Below are 27,860 nucleotides of genomic sequence, written 5' to 3' on the forward strand. Positions count from 1 at the left end.
TCAGAGCATTCACGTTATCCCTGCATGCATTTGCACAAAGACCAGACCTTCTTCTTGCCTCCTAGAAGTACGTGGTGAGTACCTTTGTGCTGTCAGCCATCCGAAGGTTGTAGAACACACCTCGTGGTACGGGAAGGTTAGCAACCCTGCATGCTGTGAATGAGTTTTTCAGGACTGCACCTAACAGGAGCAGCTCCTTATAGTATGTCTGTAGTGCAAACCCAGTGACAGGTGGAATAGCAGGGCTAGCTTTTCACAATGTAACTGAGAGTAGAAGCACATAACTCATAAAAATACAGTGTTTTTCATTTATCAGTGGGATAACGAACCTAATCAGGTTACTCCTTATTGCTTCCAGGTCCCTGAAGTAGCTCTGGCATGCACAGAAGTGCAAAGTACTTGTAGGTAGACTCGGTAATTGGATTACACAATCCCCTACACCTGGTGACCCCTTATCTAACAGTGGCTGTCCTTCCATATACCCCAAGTCTGGTCTAGGAGTATCATTTCAGTCTGGAAGGGGGAAAAATTAGCTTTTGCTCTCAACTCTGCTCCTAACCATCTGATTCATATGCATAAGTTAAATTTACCTGTTCATTTTTTTAAGTCTCAGGGCTTTCTGTCTTGCTTTGACTCATATCCCCACACTGTATTTCCTGCTTAAATTCTAAGTGTTTAGGGGGAAGAACCTATGTTATATGTCCACACTGTGATGAAAACAACAAGCTCCCTTACCACAGAAGACTGATAACGTACGCCAACAGTAACACGTCTGGCGATTAGCTTTAAGATTGAGGTATTAGCAATAATAAGCATCATCTTGCCTCCTTTGTTGATACCTGAGGGTGAGTCATCTTCTCTGGCTGATTTATGGGACATCAAAATGCAAAATTTAGTATCACGTGTATGTGAAACGTGTATGAGAGAGTCCCTCAGATGGAGACTCCACATAAGCTTCTGATTTCATCTAAGCCTTACGAGGCCATTGATCCCACTGTGCTCTCTCATGGTGTTCTCTGCTGAGACGCCTTGTAGTTTAAACTCAGCAACGAGCATCTACAGAGCCTCAGGGGAAAAGCACGTAGGTCACTGACCATTTCTCTTACGCTTGTGCAAGAAGAATAGTCAGTCTCACTGTCAAGGCAGCAACTTGAAAAATAATACACTGGAAGCATGGAATCGAAAACCTGCCTTCCACATGAGGAAACTTATGCCAATAATTTTTGCCTTAGTTCTTGCAAAGCAGAAGTTATTACAAAGTAATTAAAAAGCAAAAGTTAGAGCCAGTCACTTTGTAATGTTAAAAGCTTGGCAGACGTACTGCAGACGAGGTTGAGCCCTCAGCTGTGCAGATCAGTGCTGTCCGTGGGTAGTCGGTGTAATTCTGGTGCAAATCTGCTGGCAATGAAGTTATTCCACCGAAAGTAGTGGAAAAAAAAAAAAAAGGAAAGTGGGAGCATAAATTAGGTCTCTAAACTATTGAGTTCTAACACTGACTTTGTATTTTTAAAATAACTGTCACCACTTTGAACACACCTCTGCAGAAATACTCCACCCACAGGAGAGCTACTAGCTGTGTTGGAAAGACTCCCGAAATTCAAAGGAAGATTTCAGGAACTTTCCTTCATTTCCTTTCCATGCAGAGGGACTTCGAATTTAGTCTCCGGAGGCTACTTTCCACCAAGTAACTGCTCTCTGAAGTTAACTCCATTCTACACACATGTGTACTTGCTAGAGATTCAAGAAAAAAATACTTCCCATAAAGATTTTCTGCGCAATTTTATTGAGGTAATTTTCTTCATTTTATATTTATATAGATTCATTCATATTTATCTATAATTCGAAGGGCTAAACAGTTGTCTAAGGCACTTGCAACTGTGCATAGCAAAGTATCCTCCAGTGCTGTACAACCAGGCAGCACGCTTTTTTTTTTGGCTTGTGAAATAAAACCACCATAAACCAGACATAATATGTGTACTGTATAAAAAAGATGATGCATATTCTATTTTTCAGATGACAATGCTGGAATATATTTGTGTGTGTGTGTATAGGTACATACTACAGTACAGATAAAACCCCAAGCAGCAACTATCATTAATCTGTAACAATTCCAGTTATTTGCATTCATAGATATCAATACACCTGTGTAAAATGCAGCATCAGACCAGCCACTTCTTAAAGTTGCCATATTCAGTCATTCAAACTGCTGAAATATAAGTAAAAGCATTCACCTTATAGTTGTTACGTAAAATACTCACTGCATAAGCTGAAAAGTTATTGATTCCCCACAGCCTCACTTTATTTAAAAGTCATTAAACATGTGGAAAGTGCATTTTGTAATGCCAGCAATTCCAAGCTAATAATGTTTCAGGTACATTTTTATAGTTAATCTGTCACGAAGGGCAGTGGGGAGCCAAGGCTTGAATTTTGTTTGCCTTGTTTTACTTGTAAATAGGAGCATTTAGTGAAATTCAAGCAACTTACTTTGAGCATAATTTCTATTTTTAATCAAATTGATAAATAGAGTCTAAGAACTGGCCCAGTGCCTGTTAATAGGTGACAGTCTGCATGACGTGCTGCAAAATTTTAATTCCAATGAATTCACATGAAAATTTCATTTCAGGTGATTGTGTCCTGCTTGTAGTATATAGAATCATAGAATCACAGAATGGTTTGGGTTGGAAGGGACCTCAAAGATCATCCAGTTCCAACCCCCTGCCATGGGCAGGGACACCCTCCACTACACCAGGTTGCCCAAAGCCTCATCCAACCTGGCCTTGAACACTGCCAGGGATGGGGCAGCCACAGCTTCTCTGGGAAACCTGTGCCAGTGCCTCACCACCCTCAGAGGGAAGAATTTCTTCCTTATATCCAATCTAAATCCGCCCTCTTTCAGTTTAAAGTCATTGCCCCTTGATATTCAGCACATAAGAACATTCTGCTTTACTGGATCCTAATAAGACCCTACTGGAGCTTAACCACCTGCACCAGTGTGGATGGGTTATCAAGTCCTCCTTACTGGAGTCATCTCCAAGAGGTGTCCTTGCAGACACGAGTGAAAGAGTCGTGTGTGTAAGGATTCCTGGCACTGAGTAGTCCCCTGCCATGGCGTGTTACAGCTCTTCCACGGAAATGTTCTCGAATGCCCGGCGTTTCAGGTACAGTTGGGTCTACAAAGCATGACTTACTAATATTGCCATGATTTACTGGTTTAAGCAATCACTCCGTGAAAAGCTGGGAAGGGATGCAAACTTATTAACTCCTGAGTGCACAGCAATGTGGCCTGCAGCGTTCTTGCGCCCCTCCTAAACTTGTAGTTTGGGGTAAGTGGAATTGTATTTCTCTTTTAGGGAAAAAAAAAATCAAAAGAGGGTTGCGGGCAATGAGCATGTGCCATCTCCACACCCTTCCCACCGATGCTCATTCAAAAGATTCATCGATAGCTTTTTTGTTTCAAATCACACCAGCTAAAATACTTGTCCAAAACGCAATGCTTCTTTAATTCAAAAATTTCTACAAGTTTACAAATCAATATACCACCAGGCAAAGTAGTGAAAGGAAGAGGAGATATGTCAGCGACATCTTACTATGACCATGCTGAAATCTGGTTAAATTTGATGTAGTATTGCAAGACTTTTTTATGTAAAGAATTAGTGATTGAACAAGGAGGTACAGAGAATACCATCACTTTGCTCCTATCCAATGCAATATTTAGCTTCTAGAAAATAATGAAATATTGGTGAAATGCTGTATCTAGTTCATATTCCACTAAAATCCTGAAACGAGATGGCAACACTGACAAAGTGAAACGAGATCTTATTAATCGTTAATAAATAGAAACCTGTCAAAACATTGCAGTAAAATGTTATTTTTACTCCATCTCTCCCTTTCTCTATATAGTTATACTTCTATACGTTTGTTGTTTTTTTTTTTTTTTTCAGATGTCTGTTAAATAGAAGCTTTAAGCTATTCTGGGGAGTTTACTTTGGTTTTTATTTGATCCTCAAAATATTTTACTATCAACCTAAAACAAACTTTCAGAATTGCTTTTTTTTTAATTTGTTCATCAAAAGCTAGGTCCCAGCAGTGAGCATTGCACTGAGCTTTGCACAATGGAATAAAGATAGCGACAATAATGGAGCGAAATGTGGGAGCTCCGAGAGGCAGGAGGTAAATTTATTCTGTTTTTCACCCCGAGTATGTCTTTATTTTAGTTTACAGCAATGGCACAGGACTTAACTCCATGAAATATGAATAAAACCAGATGATGTGAAAGCATTAAAAGAGGCAGTTCTGGTATACCTGACAATTTAATGCAAATGTGGGCTTTTAGCTCGGTTTACTTTGTCATTAAAGCGTTAACAGACCTTAAGACATGAGCTCACATTCCAGTCTCTGCTTAGGATGCCAGCAGCACTCAGCCAGACCTGTCCTACTGGTGCAGTCTGCCAGGTGCCCAGGTTCCAGCTGCAGCCCATGAGTGGGTTTTGGTTGATTCCCAGGCTGCCAGACTGGATCCACATTTTTACTGTCTGCTAGATGGATCTCGCTTCCATTTTATGATGACACGAAATTGTGGCTCAGACCGTATTTATCACCAGGTTAAGTGGCAGCTGTTTTGAAACAAGTTCTCTGACGTAGCTGTAGCATCACTAGTCACAAGATCTGAGTTTCATAGAGTCACAGAATGGTTAGAGTTGGAAGGGACCTCAAAGATCATCTAGTTCCAACCCCCCTGCCATGGGCAGGGACACCCTCCACTACACCAGGTTGCCCAAAGCCTCATCCAACCTGGCCTTGAACACTTCCAGGGATGGGGCAGCCACAACTTCTCTGGGCAACCTGTGCCAGTGCCTCACCACCCTCAATTTGAAGCATCTCTGCTGGAAACCAAGCACTAATCTCACCTGGAAGGAGGAGTCTACTTTGTGTAATATCAGGGACATTTTCCTCCGTTTCACAGCTTTCATCTGTTTTTCAAGAAAAAAAAAAAAAGTAGTCAGCTGATATGGTTTTGACATGTCAACACTGAGGTTGTGGTGCTTCTCCAGGAGCTGCTCGGTGTGGCCAAAAGAGAAGGTGGGCTGCCTTGCCCCACGCCACATCCGAGGTCAGCAAAGTCCACCGCAGCACGGGACACGCGCAACTGGGGGCAAATGCTAAACCCAACAAAAATCCAATCTTGTAGACCTACAAATGGCTGGGATTACTTTCAGTGATTTTTGAGACACTGCTCCCGGTCCTACCTTGTTTCAATTCACTGGTCGAAATGGTATTTAGCTTAAATAATCATTAGTATTTAGCTGAAATAATTTTTTTTTTTTTTGTACTTGTTGAGTCAACACATATCTCACAATTAGAGGAAATTCAGACAGACTATTTTTCATTTGAAACAACAAATTTCAGTATTACCTGATGGAAGAGAGAGACGAGAGACATTCTAGAACCATTTCAATTTGTTATACGAAGAAGAAATTAGGATTTGATTCAGCATCCACTCTTCTGCACCCACAGCAGCATGCTGTGATGCGTGATCCTGCTGAAAAACGTGACATATGAGGTCACTTCAGAAACCACTACTTCAAGCTACTCATTTTCTCCTTGTGTGGATGTAGACATCCGAGTTCACATCCGACCCTGTGGAACATACGTATGTGTGTAAGGCTTGTCATGTGTTGTGGATGACATTTAAATGATTTGTCCAATTTGATAAAAATTAACACACTGATGCCTTTTAGCCAGCTGGGCTGTACTAATAAGCATTGCACGGAAAGTGTTATTTTTTTTCTTTGCCTTTGCAACATCTTTTAGTCTTTTTTCCTCAAGGATTACTCACTCAGGAGTTTGTCAGCTCTTAACCTGATTTTTTCCCTTCTAACAGGCATGCAGCACCATAGACAGTTAGGTCCATGATGTATTATTTCCAACAGACTGTTGTAGCAACCTGAAGACATCTGAAACCATCAGTACAGAGGACTAGGAGATACAGGTAAAGCAAACTTGCTTCACAGCACATAGTGACATCCTAAGATCTTGTTTATTGCATGGATAACACTTCACAGCTGTTGTTTTTCTGCCAGTTGATACTGGGAATATAAAAATAGTATATACAGTTCTAAGTCTGTGTGTGGGTACAATACACAATGGATAGTTGGTAGTTCTGATTCTGCAAGTATACTACATTTTTACAGAAGTTCCAATAAAGGCAACTCTTTTTGTCCAGTTACATAAATTTGCTGAAGTAGTTTGCTGCATCGTGGGCCAAAGAATGCATCATCAAAATAATAAGTTAAAGATCAGCTCAGCATCGCTACCCAGGCTAGTATTCTGCCTCTGGCAATGGCTTGTAGCGAATACTTTAAAAAAACCCAAACCCAGGAGGAGGAGAGGGAAAGCCTAAGTGATACCTCACCTATGTATCCTTTGTCCTATGGCAAAACACAGCTCGAGGAACTCTGAGCCAGAAGTTGTATCCTCATCTTTGTGTTTTAAAATGAGAAGGTGGCACAGGTCTTCCCATCCATGCTCCAGGCCTGGTACAGAGCAATGTCTTCTTGCAAAGTCAATTCATTCACGTCATCCCAAGAGTTTAAAAAGTTTTAGTTTCCTTTTGTAACCCGGATGTACCCTGGCTAGTCAGTGGAGCTACCATCTTACATAAAGTTCATGTAGTCTGACCTTGCCTTTGTCCAAGTGATTCTGCCTGTGCAACAGCTATCTTTCTGCCTTCAGTATCTTGGCTGCTTTCAAATGTTTCAAAGTGATTAAGGCAACACTGAGGTCTGTTTAATTGCTCCACTTGTTTCCTTTGAAGTGAAATACTGTTTTTTATACTTCAGAAGTCAACATAGTAGACCTTTATAGGATTTAGGGGACACATTTCTAAACTGGGCAACAACAAGAAGTTTAAGCAGGAGAACTATTTATTAAGTGCTAGTCTTAAGTTTTAAGTTTGCTCTTCAAATTCTAAAAATAAAAATTAGGATTTTACCAGAATTGCTGACAAACCTTAACTCTAATGGCCTGATCATTCCTGTAGGATTTAATGCCAAAGAATACATTTTCACTGCTTCCTGGATGTCAAAGTGGTGTTTCTATATTTATAAAAGGATGGGCCTCACAGAAGCTAATTTTCTGCAAATGGAATCCTAATGGCTCTTATTGATTCCACTAAAAAAGGAAGGTGCTGCTTCCTTTTTATTGCTACAAGCATGTAGATGGTTATTTTATTTGGTTATTGATGTTTTAGGGTCTGTACATCACTAGATTTTTACTAAAATGTAAGTGATCCTAACAGTCATATAAATCTATCTAAGAAAGGTTTGTGAATCTCCTTAAAAATAACAGAGTGCCAGCGGTCAGAAAGCACTCCTGTTACTAGAATTGCTCTTTACTAAAATAATCCACCTCATTTATGCAAACCTGGTCTTGTTGGAAATACCAGTAAAGAGGGAGATCTAATTTTAGCCACCAAATTGCCTTCCTGCCTTTAGGCTGACATCTAAAACAACAACCTTCAGTTTTCTAAACTAAAAACATTCCACAACAATCTGTTGCGTGTTCTGAGGTAAAAATCACATCTACACAGATCTTTTATTGCCTGAAAAAAAGAAATACTTACACGTCATCATTAAAAACTAAACAGGGCACATAAAAGACAAAAATAAATTGTAATATGTACACATATTAGAAAGGATAAATAGCAAATATATTGTAATACTGCATTAAATGTATGCATATGTGAATTCCAGACCCCCCCCAATGTTGTGTACAATAATTCAAAGGATAAATAAGTGCTAATATAAGACAGAGAATTTCTTAGTGTAAACAACGCCACGGGCTTTTTAACAGGCCTTTGGGCCAACTTAGAAAAACCATGTATTGCCTTTCACACTCCATACCACTGAATTTTAGTAGTACTGTATTCACATGGACGATTCCAAGATAGTATAAAAAATTATGAATCTAAGAAGCATTCTTCACACTCAACAAACACCGGCTGCAGACACTCCAAGGATTTTCCATTCGCTTTTACAAGGTCACTGGCTGAAGACACACTCATTCATCTGGGAGTTCTTCCTCCGAGCAGTGCAAAGTCCTTAAGCTTAAAAAGTCGCATCAGCAGCCACTGCTCAAGCCTACTATTGAAGCCTTTTGTGCCTAATTTCACTGCTGATTTTGGATTCATACTCGCACGCTCCTGAAGTTGTCACCGCTGCCTGTCAGAGGTGAGAAAGACAATGATCCCTCTGTTTGAATGACAGCAAGGAGTGTTGCTAAACATGAAGCATTCCACTGCATTCATAGTGCCACACGTTATGTGCCTTTCCAGTCCTCTTTATGTGTTTCTGAGGATCCACAGTATGTCAACATTAAACCCCCAAAATATACGATATTCATATTCTGTATGAATGTTCAATGTATTTTCTTGAAGCATGCTCACTGGGATTTTAAAAAAAAGACAGCTGATTTACACTAGGACTAATTTCTGGCAACTGTATTTACTGGCACCATGGAAAATTACAGTTCTGCACTAAAGTACTGATGACATGAGGGCTTGTGGCCTGCTGTCTTTCTAAGACAGGCTGTGGACACTAAGAAAAAGACATGCACAGCTGCTCACACTCTCAGTTTTTTTAAAAAAATAATTCCTCCCACTGGCCAAGTGCACCTTTAAGCAGTCCCATCCGTTCCGCTTTTCCCTGTGGACCGACAAGCAAAGTCTCTCTGTCCCCCCAACACTCCCAATCCTTTTCACGCTCCCCCTCTCAGTCACCCCAGTCCCAACCCGACGAAGTCTGATGAGATCCTGGTGAAAGGCTCTCAAGCGATTGTCTTCAGCGCTTCCTGACGAAGACGACCACCACTCATCGGTGTGGGCTAGCCACAGGACCGTGGTCCGTCTTACAAACACCTCGTGTGGATTCTCCTCCTCGACAAATCGTTTGTCCGTTGATAAAGACAAGGGCCACATCCTTTGTTGACCTTGGGGCAAGCTGTAGCACACAGACTCAGTCAAGTTCCAGTGCAGTCTGGGGTCTCGGGACGCAATGATTTCCCCAAAGAAAATTGTTACACGAAACACGGGATGTGATCAAACAGTTATGGACGATGAAACCTGAAACGATAAAGCGTTAAAAGACTTAGAATTACATTATTTCAACTGACAGTGACACTGATCTTTATTCTGCTCTTGCAACTCTTCACTTTTGTTGCCTGAACAGAACTATTCCTGATTTTCCTGGTCTAAGTGGGATTAGAGTCAGCCCTACTATCCCCCGCTGTCTGTCTGTCTTCCCTGTTAAACCCAATAGGGCTATGGTGTGGCTCAGGCACTGGTGCATGTCTGTCTGTCCGTACCAGTAACCTCTTACTGGCATCCCTGGCACAGTTCTGCTCAGGTCAACCAGTGCTCTTCCAGATACTGCCTGGGCATGGCTGGGATCAGCACAGGCCAACAGGCAGATTGGGTATGGGGAGACCTCACCCTGCTGTGGGGGGGGAGGAAGAGGTTAACTGCAGGAATTCAAGCTGTGCTGAGTCTGCTGGCACCAGGGCTGGAGAACAATCTCCAGTCTGCTTTGTTTACCAGCAGGGATTTAGCCACATTGCATCCACTACTTAGAGACACTCAGTAAATCAGAAAAGCTTTGCTAAACCATACAATTTAAATTGCTGGTTTAAATCCTTCTGCAAAATGAGGCTAACAAGAATTTTGGATTTTTTTTAGTAAGCAACAAATTTTACGGCACTGCAGACGCTTTCTTTCTATTAACAGCAGCTCACTGTGGCACATGAAGGCCCAAATAAACCTCACTGTATTTTAGACTTTTAGGTAGGGCATGTACATCACTCCAGGTTGCCTGTTTGATGAATAGAGAGGTGGGTTGCTCCAAAGGGTGTCACCAACCTTTTCTGGAATAAGTTAGGAGCCTATAGCAACTGAAATTCGAACTCAGCTTAAATGCAATGAATCCAAGCAAAGGGTAAGAGAAAAAATCAAGTGCTCATCGTATCTATCACCAGACTTCTAAATCTCTGCTTAAAAGGCTTTAAAAATGTGTCTGTCCACGAAGTAGTGAAAGGTGCAGCAACCTTAAAAAAGCACAGCAATGATGCATCCCACACAGCAGATTTACCTAAGTTTTTGTTTGACATGTTTTCTCTTCACACTTGCAGAGAAGAGAAAAGAGAACAAGGCACATGTCAGCCCTGTAAAGTGGTGCAGTACAACATGGGGAGGCATTTCTCCAGTAAAGGCGCTGTGAACACAAAAGTTACCACTCACAAAAGCTGCCAGCACAAGAAGGACATGGAGCTGCTGGAGCGGGGCCAGAGGAGGCCACGGAGATGATCCGAGGGCTGGAGCACCTCTGCTCTGGAGACAGGCTGAGAGAGTTGGGGCTGTTCAGCCTGGAGAAGAGAAGGCTCCGGGGGGATCTTATAGCAGCCTTCCAGTACCTAAAGGGGCTACAGGAAAGCTGGAGAGGGGCTTTTTACAAGGGTGTGCAGTGACAGGACAAGGGGCAATGGCTTTAAACTGAAAGAGGGGAGATTTAGATTGGATATAAGGAAGAAATTTTTCACTCCGAGGGTGGTGAGGCCCTGGCACAGGTTGCCCAGAGAAGTTCTAGATGCCCCATGCCTGGAAGTGTTGAAGGCCAGGTTGGATGAGGCTTTGGGCAACCTGGTGTAGTGGAGGGTGTCCCTGCCCATGGCAGGGGGGCTGGAACTAGATGATCTTTGAGGTCCCTTCCAACCCAAACCACTCTGTGATTCCATGATTCGATGGTTCTAAATATCTCCTAATATCCTCTTCCCAAACTTTTATTTATTTCTCTATGTTTAGGAACTTCGTTTCTTGGATTCTGTTACCAAATAGCTGGAGAAATCAGCCTAAATTACTAGGGGTAGAAAAACAGTTCAACTGACAGTCATTACAGTAAATGATGAACAATGAAACCCAGTGTTTTTTCTTGCCAAAGTTTAATATAAAATTTTAACAATTGAAAGGTATTGTAAATACTGATTATTATATTAAAGTGTTTTATATTGAACGTGTAATACTACAAGAAACTATATGCTATAAAGTATTTTTGTTTAATAAGCAGCTTCCTTCCTGACCCATTCTATCACAGAGCATGAAGGATAAGCCTTTGTTAACCAGCTGCCAATGCAAATGCCCTCTGGTTTGTATTATCTCAATGATCATCCTTGAAAAAAAATTAAAAGATGAGTAATTCATTCTCTGGCCATAGACTTTTGTCTATAGTTTTCTTAAAACAAATCATTTTTGTTGTATCAATCCAAATGTGGTGGTGAACTACATAATTTTTAATGAGGGGTCCCGGAGGAAACAGGATCTCTTTTTATTTTCAAAATTGCAATTGACTTAAAACATCTGCATCTAATTCTGTTCTTAATTAGCTTTTTATAGTGTTACTCTGCTGACTTCTGTGCAGTGGCTCCGCAACATGACCAGTGAGAAAACCAGGCTGGAGAGGAAACAGAGAAAGCCTGATTTCCCTCAGGTTGAAATTCTTCCAGGACCCTGTATTTATCCTAATTTGTCTGTGCCTATTTTTGACTCTATTTTCCAAGGCTCTCCTCAGAAACAAAAAAAATCACTTTTTAACTGGTTTGTCATTCCACTGGATCCCTGAGACTTTTGGTTCATCTTTCAAGAATCCAACTGTAATCAGTCTCAACTGTTTTCAATTCTGATGAAAAAAGAACCAATTCTTTTTGCGTGACTCATGCCTACCCGTACTCACGCTTCTATATTGCAATGCAACTCAAAAAACTAACAACGTAAGCAGGGAGTTGCACTCCACTTCTCTCAGCACGCACCCAGGTTTCTATTCCTGCTCCTTTTCCTTCTCTCCTTTGGAATGCTTGCTTTTTTTAAAGTAGTATTTTTACATATTCTGAAGAAGAGACACTACCTACTACCTGAAGAGAAAATGACATCAGAATCCAAATGAAAATACATAAATCCATGTTTGAAAAGGACATTTTCTAATGGTCAGAACGCAATGATGCTGGATTAAAACCCTGCCTCCTGGTTCATCTCCTGGTTTAGCTTTGCTGTCTGTGAAACTGTTTGAACTTTTTAAAAATTAACTTATTCATGTTATACACGAGTAAACAAACACTACGCTGAAGTGGGTTTATAATATTACACAAAAATCCACGTTTTGGTGAAAAAAGAATCACTGACGTTGATCTCCACTGAAGGAGATGCCAGAAATCACCAAACACCCATCTCTCATTGTGAATTTTCCTTGTGACACTCTCTTTAATTAGAGGATTCCCACTCACCTGCACAGGTCCTAAGTTTAATTGAAACAGTAGCAGGAAAAGGAAGGACCCAGTCATGGTCAATTGTTTTGATTTGACGTAACTCTGTGTGGAAGGGAAGATGATAATACTATGTATGCAACGTTGGCTGGTGCTGGCAGCAAGTTCTGCTCGCTGGTGGCAAGTCTTGGCCTTTACAACTTCAAAAGAAGTTGCAAACACGCCATGGGGATGGCAGAAAGCGCCTCCCTCCTCCTAGGCATAACTGCCAAATTTCAAGTCTTGCCAAAAAACGTGGACATTTCAGAGCTCTTTAAATAGTAGTGCTTAGACAACGTCTTGGTGTTACCCCAGACAGAGAATGAAACCAATCTGGGTTAAAACATTAGAAGTAGCAAACAAGGAATATTAGAATCTGTCCTGTTCCCCTGAAACTGCTGCCAGGAGCCTAGAAAGCTCCCCAAAACACTGATCAGCTTTTCTGAAATTCAACACATCTAGTTTCCACTTACTAAACCCATCTCCAAAAAGGTATACTTCCATGAGCAAGGGAGTACTGCCAGAGAAGACATCCCTTTTTTTTGTGCTTGAGGACTGTTAAATTATTCTGGGAGAGATGCTGAGTCCTTTCAAAAGATTATTTTTTTTGATTTCCCAATCAATCTTTTTCCATTTAGCAACTGATCCACTGCAGTCACCTTCGCTGCTGTATCAACCACCCAACTCCAGGGATGACACCAGCAACACTGGGAATCCCACCAGAATCAGTGGTGGGATTCAGGTGGGATCCAAGAGGACTCACGGCAGGAATCCATGCAAGGAGCCAGTCGTGACACAACTGCAGAGGACGTGCAGAAAGGCAGAGGGTCACACTCATCTCTCCGACTTGGGCAAGAAGGGAGATTCACCCACCTGGTAAATTGCCGACTTTCCTCGTGTACTTCCATTTCTGTGCTTTTAAATTCGTTCAGCTCTTTCCGTATTGCTGCCTAACGAACAATAATGACACACGCAACCGTCAGAAACACGAAACTTAAGGACAGTGAAGAATCTGAAAGGAGCCTGGCCCTACTCTTGCAGGTTCCCTTAAAGTTCCCGTTTTCCAGTCTCCCTTACTGCAATCCACAGCTCTCACACGTTTCTCATCATCAACAGGAATGATTTTTTTTTTTTAATTACAGCTATTTGGAGCAGTAATACACTACGAAGAAACTCAAAGCATCAAACACCACCAAAAACCAAAGAAACACCCAAGCTACTGCGATGGGTGAACTGACCCCCCACCAAAATTTGGCACCTGCCATGGAAAAAAACAGACAAGGGATTGGGTTACCTGGAGAGTCCCTTGTGGAGTACCCAACCCCGAGGGGACCGTATTCCGGGGCACAGCCCGAGGAGCCGGTGAGCCATGCCAGCACAGGCACCGTGCTCCCAGCAGGGGCCTTGTATCTCCCCACTGGGGACACCAGTTTGGGAATGCAAGATGGATAGCATTTTTTTAAGTGGAATTAGTCACTTGGTTTGATTGGTTTCATGTAAAAATGAAGTATTTGGATATTTCAGGCTTATGTTTTCATGTTGGCAGATATTAAAGACCAGCAGAAACTCAGTGCGCTTCGTAAATGCCTTGTGGCTTATGTTAAAAAAGTGATAAGCAATTTAACTTCATCAGGTAACACGTGTAATTTCTGAAATACTCTAACAGATACTAGAAAGGCTTTTGTTTCTATGCCATATGCTTTCCCACCTTCGCTGTGAAATAACAGTTTATTCTTACTCCCTTTCCCTTCACCACTTCAAACAAAGGCAGCATAATTTCATTAATGCAGCAGGAGAAAATTACAGCATCACCAGACTGAGGTTTCATAAGTGAGAAACTCAATTTTAGGCAGGGTATGGTTCTGTTTAGCCACAACAGCATGCTTACAGGAGGCCGCTGGGATAGCTAGGAGAGAGACAGCTATTTCTGACCACCACCAGCAGCAAAGACACCAGAGCTCCAGTGCCATAATATTGTTACAGTATCATTTTCTGCTCGCACTGGAATTATAAAAATTACTTCCTCGGGAAAAAAGGGAGTTTCCAGGCAACCTGGGGTCTTTGCCTTTCTGCCGAGGCCAACAAACATGAGGACTGCAGAACCAGCCTTGGACATGTGTCCGTTACAAAATGAGTTGAGATTAAAACCCACCACCCTAAAGCAGGCAGGAAACTCCACTGCTTGTTCTAGTGCTGTTTTCCCTGTTTGGACCTCGGTGAAACTGGAGGTGCTGGGTGCTCTGACCTCCCACAGACTACGTTAGGGGGCTCAGCACCTCAACGTCTACAAACGTTTCTGGGTACATTTTTAGTGTCTGCACCTTGACTTGATATGAGATTCTCCTTTGCTTGTCGGAGGAGTTGGCATTAATACTGAAACGCAAGCTGAAACAAAACCAGCGCTTCACAGTCCTCAGCTAAAAGACAACGGGTTCTTGCAGGTATCATTTGTCAGGCAAAGCACATCCCTCAGCATTTCCATAAAAGTTGGCTGAAACCCAGTGCTAAAAGGGCAGCATGTTTTTTGGTAATAAATCCTACCGCTCCTCTTTTACGAAGTGGCAGAGGACAGAAAAGGAAGAGTCTTTTATGGCAAATCTTTGAGTTTTTTTGAAAGAGAATCTCAAAATCTTTTGTCTCAGCCTTAGTAGCTCGGCAGAGGAAGTATTAACTGCACATACTGGAGAAAAAACCCCAGAAGGCATGCTGCATGCATGTGGTCAGCTCCTGCACTGACAGTGCACGCAAAGATGCTGAAGGGAGTGGAGCATCTCCCTTCTGAGGAAAGGCTGAGGGAGCTGGGTCTCTTGAGCTTGGAGAAGAGGAGACTGAGGGGGGACCTCATTCATGTTTATAAACATGGAAAGGGTGACTGTCATGAGGATGGAACCAGGCTCTTCTCAGTGGCATCTAATGATAGGACAAGGGGAAATGGATATAAGCTGGAACACAGGAGGTTCCGCTTAAACATGAGGAAGAACTTCTTCCCAGTAAGGGGAACAGAACACTGGAACAGGCTGCCCAGAGAGGTTGTGGAGTCTCCTTCTCTGGAGATGTTCCAAACCCCCCTGGACACGTTCTTGTGTGATCTGATCTAGGTGGTCCTGCTCCGGCAGGGGGATTGGACTAGATGATCCCTTGAGGTCCCTTCCAATCCCTGACATTCTGGGATTCTGTGAACGCTTCGGGGGATGGAGCAGCTTCCACCTTTTTCACTTGAATGAGCTGCAAAAGTAACTCTTGGTGGCAGCGATGCTTTGCCCAAATTTGAAGGGTCATGGCCATCTTTGCTAACGATGTGCACCTGCCTTAGCAAGGCTTGAAAAACGCAGGAATTCTGGCCTGAACTGCCAGAAGGGAGAAGGCAAACATGATCCTAACAGGCACTTGAGTGGGTTTGCTTAGCTGCAAGCAGCAGATGCCCAGCAGGACCACGACGATCTCGCTGGCTCCAGCAGACGTCCCTCGCGATGCCAATGTCAAGAGAACGTAAATCAGCGGGATTTACATCCCCCCCAAAAGCGAGAGCTGCGAGTGTTTTCTTAGAATCTACATTTGTGCCTTGCCTTGTCTGCAGGAGTTAACCTGGCCCAAGGCTTGTCGGCACGACGGTCGTAATCCGGGGAGTCCGTGACCTCCACGTACTCGTTAAATCGCAGGATTCTTCTTGCTTGAAGTTCAGCCACTGTCGGCCTCAGGCTAAGCTGTAAGCAGGAGGCAGAAAATAGTACGTTTAATCAGATGAAATAATAAAATAAAAGCTGAGGGTATGATGTAATCTCAAGAGAACTTTAATGGGATTTCTAAACAGGGTCACTTTCAGGTGTCTAAAAAAGGCACCATCCTGGGAGTGCTGCACGGGAACGGGGAAGCAGCACAGCCTAATTTCTGCAATTATAAAAATAGTCTTTGTCGGGCAGGTCAGAGAGAATCATGACAGTCATCCCCGGAATATTAATTGTGGCTTTGCAACTGTCATCCCAATTTATCCTACGAGACAGCGAGTCCTTTTGCATTAATGATGACACAGTCTGCTGTGTTCAACTGCACGACTGAAAATAAGCAGGAGGGTGTCTGCCTAACTGAAAAAAAAAAAAAATTGGTTTGGAACATCTAAGGGACAGATATTCTATCTTAGTCATTACGATGCCAAATTGTTTCAGTCACCTCGAATAACATTCACTTTAATTAACTAAGGACGATCATATGAAGGAAACTGTATTTTTGCAGCCAAGGGCAGACTAGGGAGACATGAAAACACCACCCATCGTCTCCCAGAACGAGCTCCTAAAGTTATATTAAGTTATATTAAGTTAAATATTAAGCGTGGCCAGGATTATGCTTTTCCAGACATGGGAAAACAGGCAGGATGGAGTTTCCTCCAAGATGGACTTGGCTTGTACTGCTTTTTAAAGAGACTTCTCATCTTGGGGCACACTGATGGGCATTTGCTGTAATGTATGCACATTGATTTTTAAAATCTTGTAAAAAACAATCCCATGTACACCAATATACAATACAAAAAACACATCATCACCTTTCTACTGAGTCTACGTTTTATTTCTCTTTTGGCTTCCTGTTCCTCCTCTTCATTCTTCTCTGTTTTTAGAAGAGAGAAAAAGGAGTGAATATTTAAGTATTATAACTGCACACACTGTATTTCTCTCGGTTGAAAGCTTCAGGACTTCAAGTCCTGGCTCATGTTTCCTCACATTTCTGGGTGATCCTGCACGCGTTGTCCACTTTTTGGATTTTGTGTGCTCTCATTTCTTTTCCCTATTCTCATTTCCCCTGATTCTGTAGACCTCTCTAGTCACCACTGTGGGTCAGGAACACAGCAAAGAGGAGATGCCTCTCATTTCCCATCTCTGTAACAACAAAGTACCCTGAAAGAGCTGCCTAATGGTTCAATTACTTCTCCTAACATCAAAATCGCTTTTACTTCCAACATGCCACCTACTGACTTGACAGTAACAGTCTAATTATTCATAAGGCTCAAGAAAAAAGTTTGCTCGGAGTATCTGAGTGTTCTCTACTGCTACAGGATGCCATGAATCAAGGACAATTCATTGCACTGTCCGTTGTTACTGCAATTTCGTTTTCTTACTTTAATTTTTTTCTGACTTTATAATGTGGGCATATGATTCTGTACTCAAGCCCTCTTCATTAAGGGCCACTAGCTAGTCCAAATGAAAGAGCACAGCAGAAAATGCCGTGCATTTTTTGAATGTGTCTGGGCATGAGACAGAAATGTGCTTTTAACAAATTTCTGTGCTAGCCACACTTGATTTCTTACGTGCCTGTGAAAATCACACTTACACGTTCACATGAACTCAGCTGTTATTTTTGAATTGATGTACATTTTGAAGAATATTATTTCATAGAATCACAGAATGGTTTGGGTTGGAAGGGACCTCAAAGATCATCCAGTTCCAACCCCCCTGCCATGGGCAGGGACACCCTCCACTACACCAGGTTGCCCAAAGCCTCATCCAACCTGGCCTTCAACACTTCCAGGCATGGGGCATCTACAACTTCTCTGGGCAACCTGTGCCAGGGCCTCACCACCCTCAGAGTGAAAAATTTCTGCCTTAGATCCAATCTAAATCTGCCCTCTTTCAGTTTAAAGCCATTGCCCCTTGTCCTGTCACTACATGCCCTTGGAAAAAGCCCCTCTCCAGCTTTCCTGTAGCCCCTTTAGGTACTGGAAGGCTGCAATAAGATCCCCCCGGAGCCTTCTCTTCTCCAGGCTGAACAGCCCCAACTCTCTCAGCCTGGCTCCAGAGCAGAGGTGCTCCAGCCCTCGGATCATCTTCGTGGCCTCCTCTGGACCCGCTCCAGCAGCTCCATGTCCTTCTTGTGTTGGGGACTCCAGAGCTGAACACAGTATTCCAGGGGGGGACTCACGAGAGCAGAGCAGAGGGGCAGAATCTGCTTTGGATGCAGCCCAGGACACGGTTGGCTTTCTGGGTAGAGGGGCAGAATCACTTCCCTTGACCTGCTGGCCACACTTCTTTTGACACAGCCCAGGATACAATTTGCTTTCTGGGCTGCCAGCGCACGGTGCCGGCTCATGTTGAGCTTCTCACCCACCAGCACTCCCAAGTCCTTTTCCTCAGGGCTGCTCTCAATCCATTCCCCGCCCAGCCTGTACTTGTGCTTGGGATTGCCCCGACCCACGTGCAGGACCTTGCACTTGGCCTTGCTGAACTTCATTATTCACTCTTTCAGTCCATCTGTGGTGGTTATATGCAAAGTTAACTTCACTGCAGCTGAAATATCCCACTTAGAGATATTCAGAAAATTCTGATCCCGTTTTATTCATGATTGGGGATTACGGACTCCACTTTGCAGTTCAAGGCTAACTACGAATTTAAAGAAATTAATTTGTGGATTGTGGATGCAGCCAATCTGCGGAGACGAAAAGGCAGTTTTAAATCTTGGTGTAGTCCGATTTGCCCTGCCTGCTCTGGCCAGCCTGCTGTGGTTCTATCAGCAACCTGGCTGCAGAGGACCTTCTGTATCACTACAGATACACTGGAGGCAACACTACAACAGGTCATCTCATGGTACTTGCAGATTTCCTTTGCTGGCTCAAGGGCTCCCATGTAAGGAGAATACAAGGGAAAGGGGAAGAGGAATAAACGATAAAAAAGAAAAAGAAGAAAGTTACAGTAGAAAAAAGGTGATGTCTGCCCAAGACCTGCTCTGTAAGAAGAGTCCAACTCCAATCCCAGGTTTCCATTGGCAAGAGGCAATCGCACAGGCTTGCTGCCAGGATTAGGTTGGATCTAGATCTAGTGTTGATGGTAATTTTACTGAGACACTGAAATATGAATGTAATTTATGGTTTATTAATAGCTTTTCTCTTAAATGGTGAAGAAATGGATGGCCTGTTTCCATAGGGGAACTGTAAACTAACTAAAACTGAAAAACAGACAGAAACTCTACATTTTAAAAATTTTTATTAATATATCTATCAATAAACAAGTTGGGAGCTTTTAGGACTTATGAATTCAAATTGGAACTCTTTTTATAACATTTTCACCTAACAAAATCTAAAGCTTTCTAGCAGTTTTAGGACAGGTAAATCATCTGTAGGCTTTTTGTATGTAAAACATACTGTCTTTGCAATCAACAGACATAGTAACTGAGGTAATCAAACACAAACTATTAATTTGGGGTTCCATTCACCTGGGAATCATTTGACATATAAAATTTTGTCCCTTCATGAACTGAGTTGGCTTAAGCCTCAGAAATTCTCCAGCAGCAGACACAGCAGAAGAAATATAGCTGGATATACACGGTGCAGTACTGCCTTTTCCTTAATTTAGTTTGGAAAACACATTCTTATTTACTCATATCTTCATGTTTCTTTGCTATCTAAACCACTGTATCTCCTAAGAAGCAGCACTAAGACACTTGATGTAAGAAACAGGGGCTCACCCTGCTTAATTTGTACCTTAAGAAACAACTACCAAGAGCACCCGAAATACTGTTTTTCTGCAGTTTGAGGGAGGAGAAAATAACTCAAAAAAGTTGATGTGGACATTTAGGAAGGTTGAAGGTTAGCTGCCTCTCCCAAGCTGTGAAGCCACCTTCCTGTGGGCTGCAGATGACTGAATGAAGGGATGGACATGGGAAACCACCCGGAAATGGGAGATGAGCAAGGCCATCATCTTAGCTGCTGGGCAGAGGGTCCAGGCAGGTCCTGGAGCAGGCTGTCAAGCAGAGCCCACCTTTTGGAGGACAACTCCAACAGGAGGCACCAGGAGCTTCCTTCACTCCCAGGCAAAGCAGCAGGGCATCGAATCTGTGGGGAACAGTCTTCTGCATGAAAGGTCGGGAGTGGGACATGGATTACATATTTGAGTTGCTTTATTTCTAAGAATAAAACTCAAGAGCTAAAGGAAAGGGACTGAAATCTGGGGGCTGCTGCTAATATATTGAATTTGTTGTTTGCCAAATGGCTCCCAGTCTACAGCACTGACCCACTCCAACCCGTACCTGAAGCACCTACTTCCCACCTCCAGCCTGCTGCTGCTCCAAGCTTGGTGCTACAGAAACACTGCTCGGATGCAAATCCCTACTAACACTAACACCTACAACATATTTTTGCTCTTTTACGCTAAAAGTTTTGAAAGTTGCCATAAGTGAGTTGAGATGATGTGTGGTGCTAAAAATAATGGGGCCTGGTGCTCCTGCTTCCTTCAGGTGGCGTGGAAAATTCCAGCCGGAGAGCCGCGTTTTAGCCGCAGGTATGAACTCACAGCAACTGGGTAATTCCTAATGCGTAGGAACACACTTGTGACTGCTTTCCACCTTAAAAGCGGATCTAATCTGTGCCATGTGGAGCAAGAAAATATAAACACAGTGTTCCCAGCTGCAAGTCCCCTCCTCAGATGTCCTGCTGCTGCTGTACTGGCAAAGGACCAGCTCAGCGAGCGACCTTTGCTTGCAGGAGTCTCCAGGCAGATCCCAGTAAAACTATGGTTTCCCTCCTTCCCTGCCTGCAGCTCCTAGGAGGTCAAACTGGGACTTGACTCCTAACTGAAACAATTTTGTTTAGCATCACTTATGGTGGCCTTTGAGTTAATAAAACCACAGGTCAAAGCCGAAGAAGCAGCTTCCTTGGCATCTGCATGTTGTTGCTCCTGCAACTTTTGCCATATTAAATGTGGTCACCTTCTGTTCTGTTGGACATTTGTTTCGTAACAGATGGGGAAAAAAGAAGAGAGAAATTGTTCTGCCTGAGGACTGCTCCTTTCTTGACCAGAAAGTATTCCCGGAGCATAAAACCGAATTTTCCATCATGTCCCTCTGGGATTAGCTATGTTTAGACTTCTCTGTGGACTTGTTAGGGAAAGAGAAAGAAAAGACAAACAAAGTGCTTGCCTCTTGCAGCGCTCTGGAACGCACAAAGCAGCTTCTCTTTCCTGGTTTTACGAGCAAAGATAACCATTAATATTCCTTAACTAGCATAACTAAATCCTGTTTTCCACAAAGCCCGTACTGGCAGGCACGCAGGTGCACAGCACAAGAAGTTCACTGTCCCTTACTAATACAGGAAAAAATACAGTTATCTTAATCCGAAATTCCTGGAAGAATAAAAAGTTTCTTTGCCATAACGCAATGCTATAAATACCACTGGCTCAAAGCCAGTACACAAGAAATCTGTCTGTATCAAAAACCCAGAGATTTAGCTATTCCTTCAAGTGGACTCTTGAGTTATTGTAACTGTGTTTTAGTGTGGGAAGACTCAGAAATCCGGACTGTTTTATTCAAATTGTTTTTACAGAAACCCGCCTGCAATGTCTTGCGATCGTACTCGGTCACAGGATTTTCAGTAACTGGTTTATCTGGAAATATTATCAAAACAAAACTTCTTGCAAGACAGATTTCCTCACTAACTGGAAACACGAAAAAAGAAAATCGCGGACTTTTCCGAACCTCTTACAAGATTTGGGCTGAACTTAACGTCTTGAAATAAACATTTAGACCTTTGCCACTTAATGTAACCTCAAAGGCTGAAAAACATGACTCACAGCAATACTTTCCCTTAGCTGCAGTTCACACACAGGCAATGACAGAACCCCTTCTCCCCATCCACTGCTTAAAAATAGGAGGAAGGAAGCTTTATGAAAGAAATCCCAACTTATTCACAAAAAGCTGCCTGCAGCAACAAAGGCATTTAAGCGATGTAAACATTTTCCACTGATCCACAGGAAGGGTGTGTAATAATTGTAATAAATAATACGAGTGCTTTAGAGCTGAGAGAGAACACGAACCCTGAGATGGCTCCGAGTCGGACACAACCCCCAGCTTGCTTCGGTTCGCTCTGCTTGGAGAGGGACTTTTTACAAGGGTGTGTAGTGACAGGACAAGGGGCAATGGCTTTAAACTGAAAGAGGGCAGATTTAGATTGGATCTAAGGAAGAAATTTTTCACTGCGAGGGTGGTGAGGCACTGGCACAGGTTGCCCAGAGAAGCTGTGGCTGCCCCATCCCTGGCAGTGTTCAAGGCCAGGTTGGATGAGGCTTTGGGCAACCTGGTGTAGTGGAGGGTGTCCCTGCCCATGGCACGGGGGGTTGGAACTAGATGATCTTTAAGGTCCCTTCCAACCCAAACCATTCCATGATTCTATGCTTTTTATAGACGACTGTCAAAATATTTTCTATCTTGGAAATATTTGCTTGTGATAAGCAAAAAGCAGTTTTGGATTTTCCACAGGCTCGTCAATGACTCTGTGATTTTTGGTGGCTTCTAATGCTGCTTCCCAGCCTTTACCTCATGCTCTCCCTTGGCTCCTTAGTCAGGCAGCCCCTGGCAGCAGCAGGAGGCATGGAGTGCAAAGGCTGGTATGCTGCCAAAAGCTTCAAGGAAACAAGCTGAAACAGGAGAAGAAATCTCTTAACTGTTTCCAGCCTTGAGCTACTTATTGCAAAATCAGTGAGCGGAATAAGCAACGACAAAAAGGATATGGAATACATCGCAGGTTCCAGATTAGTAATCTGGAGATTACGGAGACAGAGGGGGCAGTAAGGAAGCCCAGCTGATGCTCCCAGCTCAGTGGCTGTATACTGGCCCACCAAAGCTGTTTTGGAATTACCTTTCTCACATAGTCTAGCATGAGTGGTTTGTCATATCAAAAAATGTTCTTATTTCAAATTCCATCTTTATGTTAATCCACGCAATTGATAGGTTCAGAAATTACAGTCTTAGAAAGTCGATGTTGGCTTGTCTCCTGTGCACCATCGTGCATGAACTGTAGTTTCTCTTCTTCCTAAGACATGGCACTATTGGGCTTTTGAAGGCTTGGACAACAGCCGTAGGATTTCACTGGCATGGACGGTTGCTCTGTCCCCTTGATCTGCTGGCCTGAGCAGATGACGAAGTAACCGGCCCGTGTTCTTTGTCAAGTAAACAGCCCATTTTCTTTCCTGCCACCAGGGTTGCACAGATGAACTCCAGCTTTTCTAACGATTTTTGGAAATAATGGCATTACACCTGCTCTTTCAGTTACACCAAGTGCGGAAAGTCCTTATACCTTAAGAATAGGTGAGTTTTGGATTTGTTGCTATGTTTGAAAGGCTTCCACGTGCATTTTCTTCATTTATTTCTTTTACTTAAGCATCAGGTACTAGCTACCCTTGCAGAAGGAACAGAGGGCTAGAGAAGCTGGGCATGGCAACTGTTACAGTACGTGTTTAGGTAATATAGAATCATAGAATGGTTAGGGTTGGAAGGGACCTCAAAGATCATCCAGTTCCAACCCCCCTGCCATGGGCAGAGACACCCTCCACTACACCAGGTTGCCCAAAGCCTCATCCAACCTGGCCTTGAACACTTCCAGGGATGGGGCATCTACCTACTCGCTTTCCCCTGAACACTCACCTTTCCTCTTTCTACTCTGCCTTTTATCCCACCTCCAGCTCCTACAGATATTCCATTCTCCTCCTCCTTTTAAAAATTAGGCAGAAGTTTAACCAGCCCAGAACTGCTTCTAAGCAGTATCTAAGTCATTCCTGGTCTTTGGGACCAGCTTCAAGAAGAGGGCTTGTGACAAGCAAAAATTTGGCATCTGGAATATATGCAATTTTCACAGCTAACATTACAGGCTACTATATAGATCTAGTGTTGGCATGCTATTTTCAAAACCATCATTTCCCTCCAGTTATGGCTCTGACACTAGAACAACAACGACAGGCTTCCATATGAATCCAACATGTGCTCGCTTTCTATGTAAACATGAGTTGAAATCTGAATAAAATACTTACGCTTCAGGATATTTCTTTGCTCTAGCTCTTCAGTTGTAGGCCTCTGGCTAAGTCTCCTGTGAGAACAAAGTAAGTGACCGATTTAAAACCAGATCCAAATAACACATTATGATTTGTAATACCTCTTAAATGGTGTTTCTCATGTGGCCATGCTATTCTTTGCCAACAGAGGTATTCAACAACACAGGTAATTTCCAGACACAGTTATAATAATGGTACATGTAAGCTCAGTTCTGAGTTTTAAAAGATGTACTCTTGCCTCTCAAACACATAAATAACTGATACTTGCATAATATTACAGAAATTGGACCAGCAAATTTAAATTCCTCATTTACAGGTATAATTTTATGAAAGAGTTCATATTTCTCAGATATTTCGAATGCAAATCCTATTCTTTTTTTTTTAAAAAAAACCCAACCTCACATAAGCTGTGCATTCCTCACTGGTTTGTGCATACAATTGGGAATTTTAATTGAAACTTAGTTTTATTTCGTTACCTATATATATAACAACTGCCATTCAAAATCCCAACAAATGGAGATACTCATTTTCTGGTTTGTATTTTTGAGGAATTGGAGTCAAAACTGATTGATTTCAGGCACAAGCACAGCCCTGACATGCACGGACGTTGTCTCCTGCCACCAAAGCGGAGCTGCACGGGGAGTGTGCCACCTTCCCACCAGAACCAGTGGTGGCCCTCCGCGAGGAGCTCAGGACGGGGACCGGAGTGGCTTCTGCAGATCAAGCCCCCGAGAGAGCACCGACAAGCAGGATGTGATCACCGGAGCTGGGATTCGGTCGGGAAAGCGGTGATAACAACCGCGTCGCTTTATCAGCGGAAGAAAAATGACCCTTGGGCTCTACACAATGGATTTATCACTTTTATGGTCAAGGGATGAAAGAAATGACTTTGCCAGCCACCCGGTTCACAGAGCAACCCGGCTCATCTTCTAAGTGCTGGCGCAGGGCTGCCGTACTCCGTACTGGAGCAGCACTGGCTGCACTACCCAATATCTGGAAATCTCCAACAAACACAGGACATCCTCCAAAACTGTCTGGACAACGTTTCTGAGCACAAGAGAAACAAGGGAAGGTCTGGGAAAATCCAGGCATGTTGTACTCTATTCCCAGAGACCATGAAAGCCAAAATTAACATTTATTAGGACTTTTTTAAAAACGCTTGTAGAAATGCAAGTGAAAATTAGTCTTTTTTTATGCAATGTTCTCAAGTCCAGGAAGAGATAGTAACATATACCCCATAGCCATTAAACAGCATGAGAAAGACATGCCTTGGAGATGGGCACAGTAAACCACTAAACACTGACCTCCAAGGCCAGCCTCCCTCCATTTCTTTTGCTGGAACCAACAGGAGAATAATGGAGGAGTTAGAGAGCAGGAGGAGCAGGAGGGGGCCCAGAAGGGCTGAACATGCACAGGCATGCTCTGTGTGTCAGCGCTACTTCTCCGTTCGAGATGGGGACATACAAGTGCAAGTCTCTGCTAACTGATGTGAGAAAAAGCCTGAACCATGGCCCTGATTATTCTGGAGTCACTCTTATTCTCCTCCTCTTTTTTCTTTTTTTTTTTAAAATAAAAATCAAAGAACCCAAAACCCCAGAAGCTCTCATATTTGTTTCCTGCAGAACAAAACCACGTTGCTGACATTTTAAAGTGCTGTGAGCAGAATAAAAATGCTGTTTTCCAGGCAGTCGTACCACGAAGATCCTGCACTGCACGTTGGGCTGCATTTCAAACGTGTACCCAGCGTTCCCCATTCTCTTCCTCCACCTCCGCCCAGTGAAACCACATGCACCCTGCGACTGGTACCTCACTAGCTTCGTTCCAATCTGATGTCTGATTTCCTGCCTCTCCTCTTCTGATGTACGCTGCAAGATGTTTTTGTCTTCTAATTCTTTCTTAGATGGTCTGTTGCCAAGTTTGATAGCAAGGGTATCCCTACGACGAATTTTACTTGCCAAAGAGCCTGAGGAAAGGAAGAGGAGGGTAGATTTAGTTCATTCATGCTTAGGTTACAGACCCAAACTCTGAGTAAGAACTTTAATACCTCCCCAAAGCAGCTTTGTTCCCACATGCAGGAGAGGAATGTTAATTAACATCAAAAGAAAAACAGTTTCAGCTCAGTTCACAACGACAGAAAGCTGAAAGGCTAGGATGAAAAAGCTACCAGTCAAACCAACAGAGGAGTTTTACAAACATCACTTGGCATCTGTGAAGTGATAGAGGAAAAATGACAAACCTACACTTAAGTGTCTTTGAAGTCTGACACATTACAGGTTGGTTTATTTATCTCCTTAGTATATTTAGCAACCTGCTGCTCTTTGTCTTCAGCCTTAAATGGTTCAGTCTCGTTCTGTCAGCATTTCCCTCATTCTTTCAAATTTTTTCAATCTAACAGCACTTAGCTCTTGTATAGTGCTCTTCGTCTGTAACTAATTTGTGAATTAAAACAAAAATACAGTTTAGGAAAGTGCTCTGAGTGCTTGTAAAGTAACCTGGGCAGGAACCCTCAGGCACTGAAGCGATCTGTTCTTCCATAAAGCAGATACAGCAGGGACAAGGGCCATGAAATTTTGCCAGTGTTGGCTTCAGCCAGCTGTGGAAAGAAGAGTATTTTTCACAGCCTTTAGTCCTTCCCTTGTCTCTCGATATTCTGACTGAGGGGGCTACATGGATTCTAGGCTGGCAGGTTCTCGCCACACAGGGCAGTTTGGTAAGACCACAGGCTCCCAGCTCACTTCTCGTAAGACACCGTGCTGCTGTCGGAGTACGTGAATTTTTGGTTGCTACCACTTTGGATCATATTTGATCCAAAGGCAGAACTGCAGAAGACTTCAGCCTCTTGAGCTAGCTGGCACTTCACCTTCTGCTGCACCAGGGGCCAAGTTAAAAAAAAAAAAAAATATTCATTTTCCCTCACCCCTCTTCACTACACAGCCTGAACAGCTGCGGGAAAGGCTCTCCAGCCATGGTTTGGTGGTCACTTAACTCTGACACGAGGCCACCCTGCAGATGGTAGGGGTAGGGTTGCCCTCCTCTCCACCCCTACAGCCTGTTTCTGCCACCTCCTTTGCCCCAGCAAAAGTGCAGCCATCGAGCAAGCTGGATCGGGGAACTGATTCTACTAAAAATCAGCTCAACAACAGCCACTGCCGCAAAAATAAACAGGAACGCTGGTCCAAGGGAAAAAGGAACAGCTGGGAGCAGGGATTGGGCAGGACAAGCCCGTTCAGCAGCAGCAAGGACTTCTGCCCAGTTATGTACGGTGATGGTACAGCCATGACCCCCGATGAAATTTCAAAGCTGTAAACTTAGAAGTAATCCACTGCGATCTGCTCTGTCTGCTAAGGTGCTCCAACGCTTAAAACATCCCCATCAAAGAGGAACAAACGACTTTCAGACAGTGAAGCCACTGACTGATGGGCTTCCTCTGTCGTCCACCACAGCCTGTTACTCCCACATGAAACTCTGTGATCTCTACTGCAATTCAGTCAAAATGAATTGACTAGTCACTACACTAGTCACTACAGTAGTCACTAGTCACTACACTAGTGCTTTAAGGCTAGAGGCTCCTGACATGGGCGAGCCAAATCAATGGCTTGCTGACGCTCTGACACGGAGGCCTTGGTCCATCCTCATGTTCTCCAGAACCTGCTGCTCCCACTTCCACTCCCACCCGTGCAACGCTTGATCTGCTCCCACCGTTGCACAGGCCCCAGCACGTTT

The 27,860-nt window shown here is 43.2% G+C and overlaps 1 protein-coding gene across 1 annotated transcript in view; it reads right to left on the bottom strand.

Moving 5' to 3' along the window:
* Nucleotides 1–9,079: 9,079 nt before the first annotated feature.
* The window catches only part of PHACTR2 (phosphatase and actin regulator 2), a 155,705-nt gene continuing 136,924 nt past the window's right edge, over nucleotides 9,080–27,860 (bottom strand). The window contains exons 8-13 of the mRNA XM_086632021.1: nucleotides 25,944–26,100; nucleotides 24,117–24,172; nucleotides 16,877–16,938; nucleotides 15,906–16,043; nucleotides 13,213–13,289; nucleotides 9,080–9,118 (exon numbers count right to left, since the gene is read on the bottom strand). Coding sequence (XP_086488147.1) covers nucleotides 9,103–9,118; nucleotides 13,213–13,289; nucleotides 15,906–16,043; nucleotides 16,877–16,938; nucleotides 24,117–24,172; nucleotides 25,944–26,100 — 506 coding nt within the window. The 3' untranslated portion in view covers nucleotides 9,080–9,102. The remainder of the gene's footprint in view (nucleotides 9,119–13,212; nucleotides 13,290–15,905; nucleotides 16,044–16,876; nucleotides 16,939–24,116; nucleotides 24,173–25,943; nucleotides 26,101–27,860) is intronic.

This window comes from Tauraco erythrolophus, chromosome 2 (genome assembly GCF_009769465.1).
Source record: "Tauraco erythrolophus isolate bTauEry1 chromosome 2, bTauEry1.pri, whole genome shotgun sequence".
Lineage (NCBI taxonomy): Eukaryota > Metazoa > Chordata > Aves > Musophagiformes > Musophagidae > Tauraco > Tauraco erythrolophus.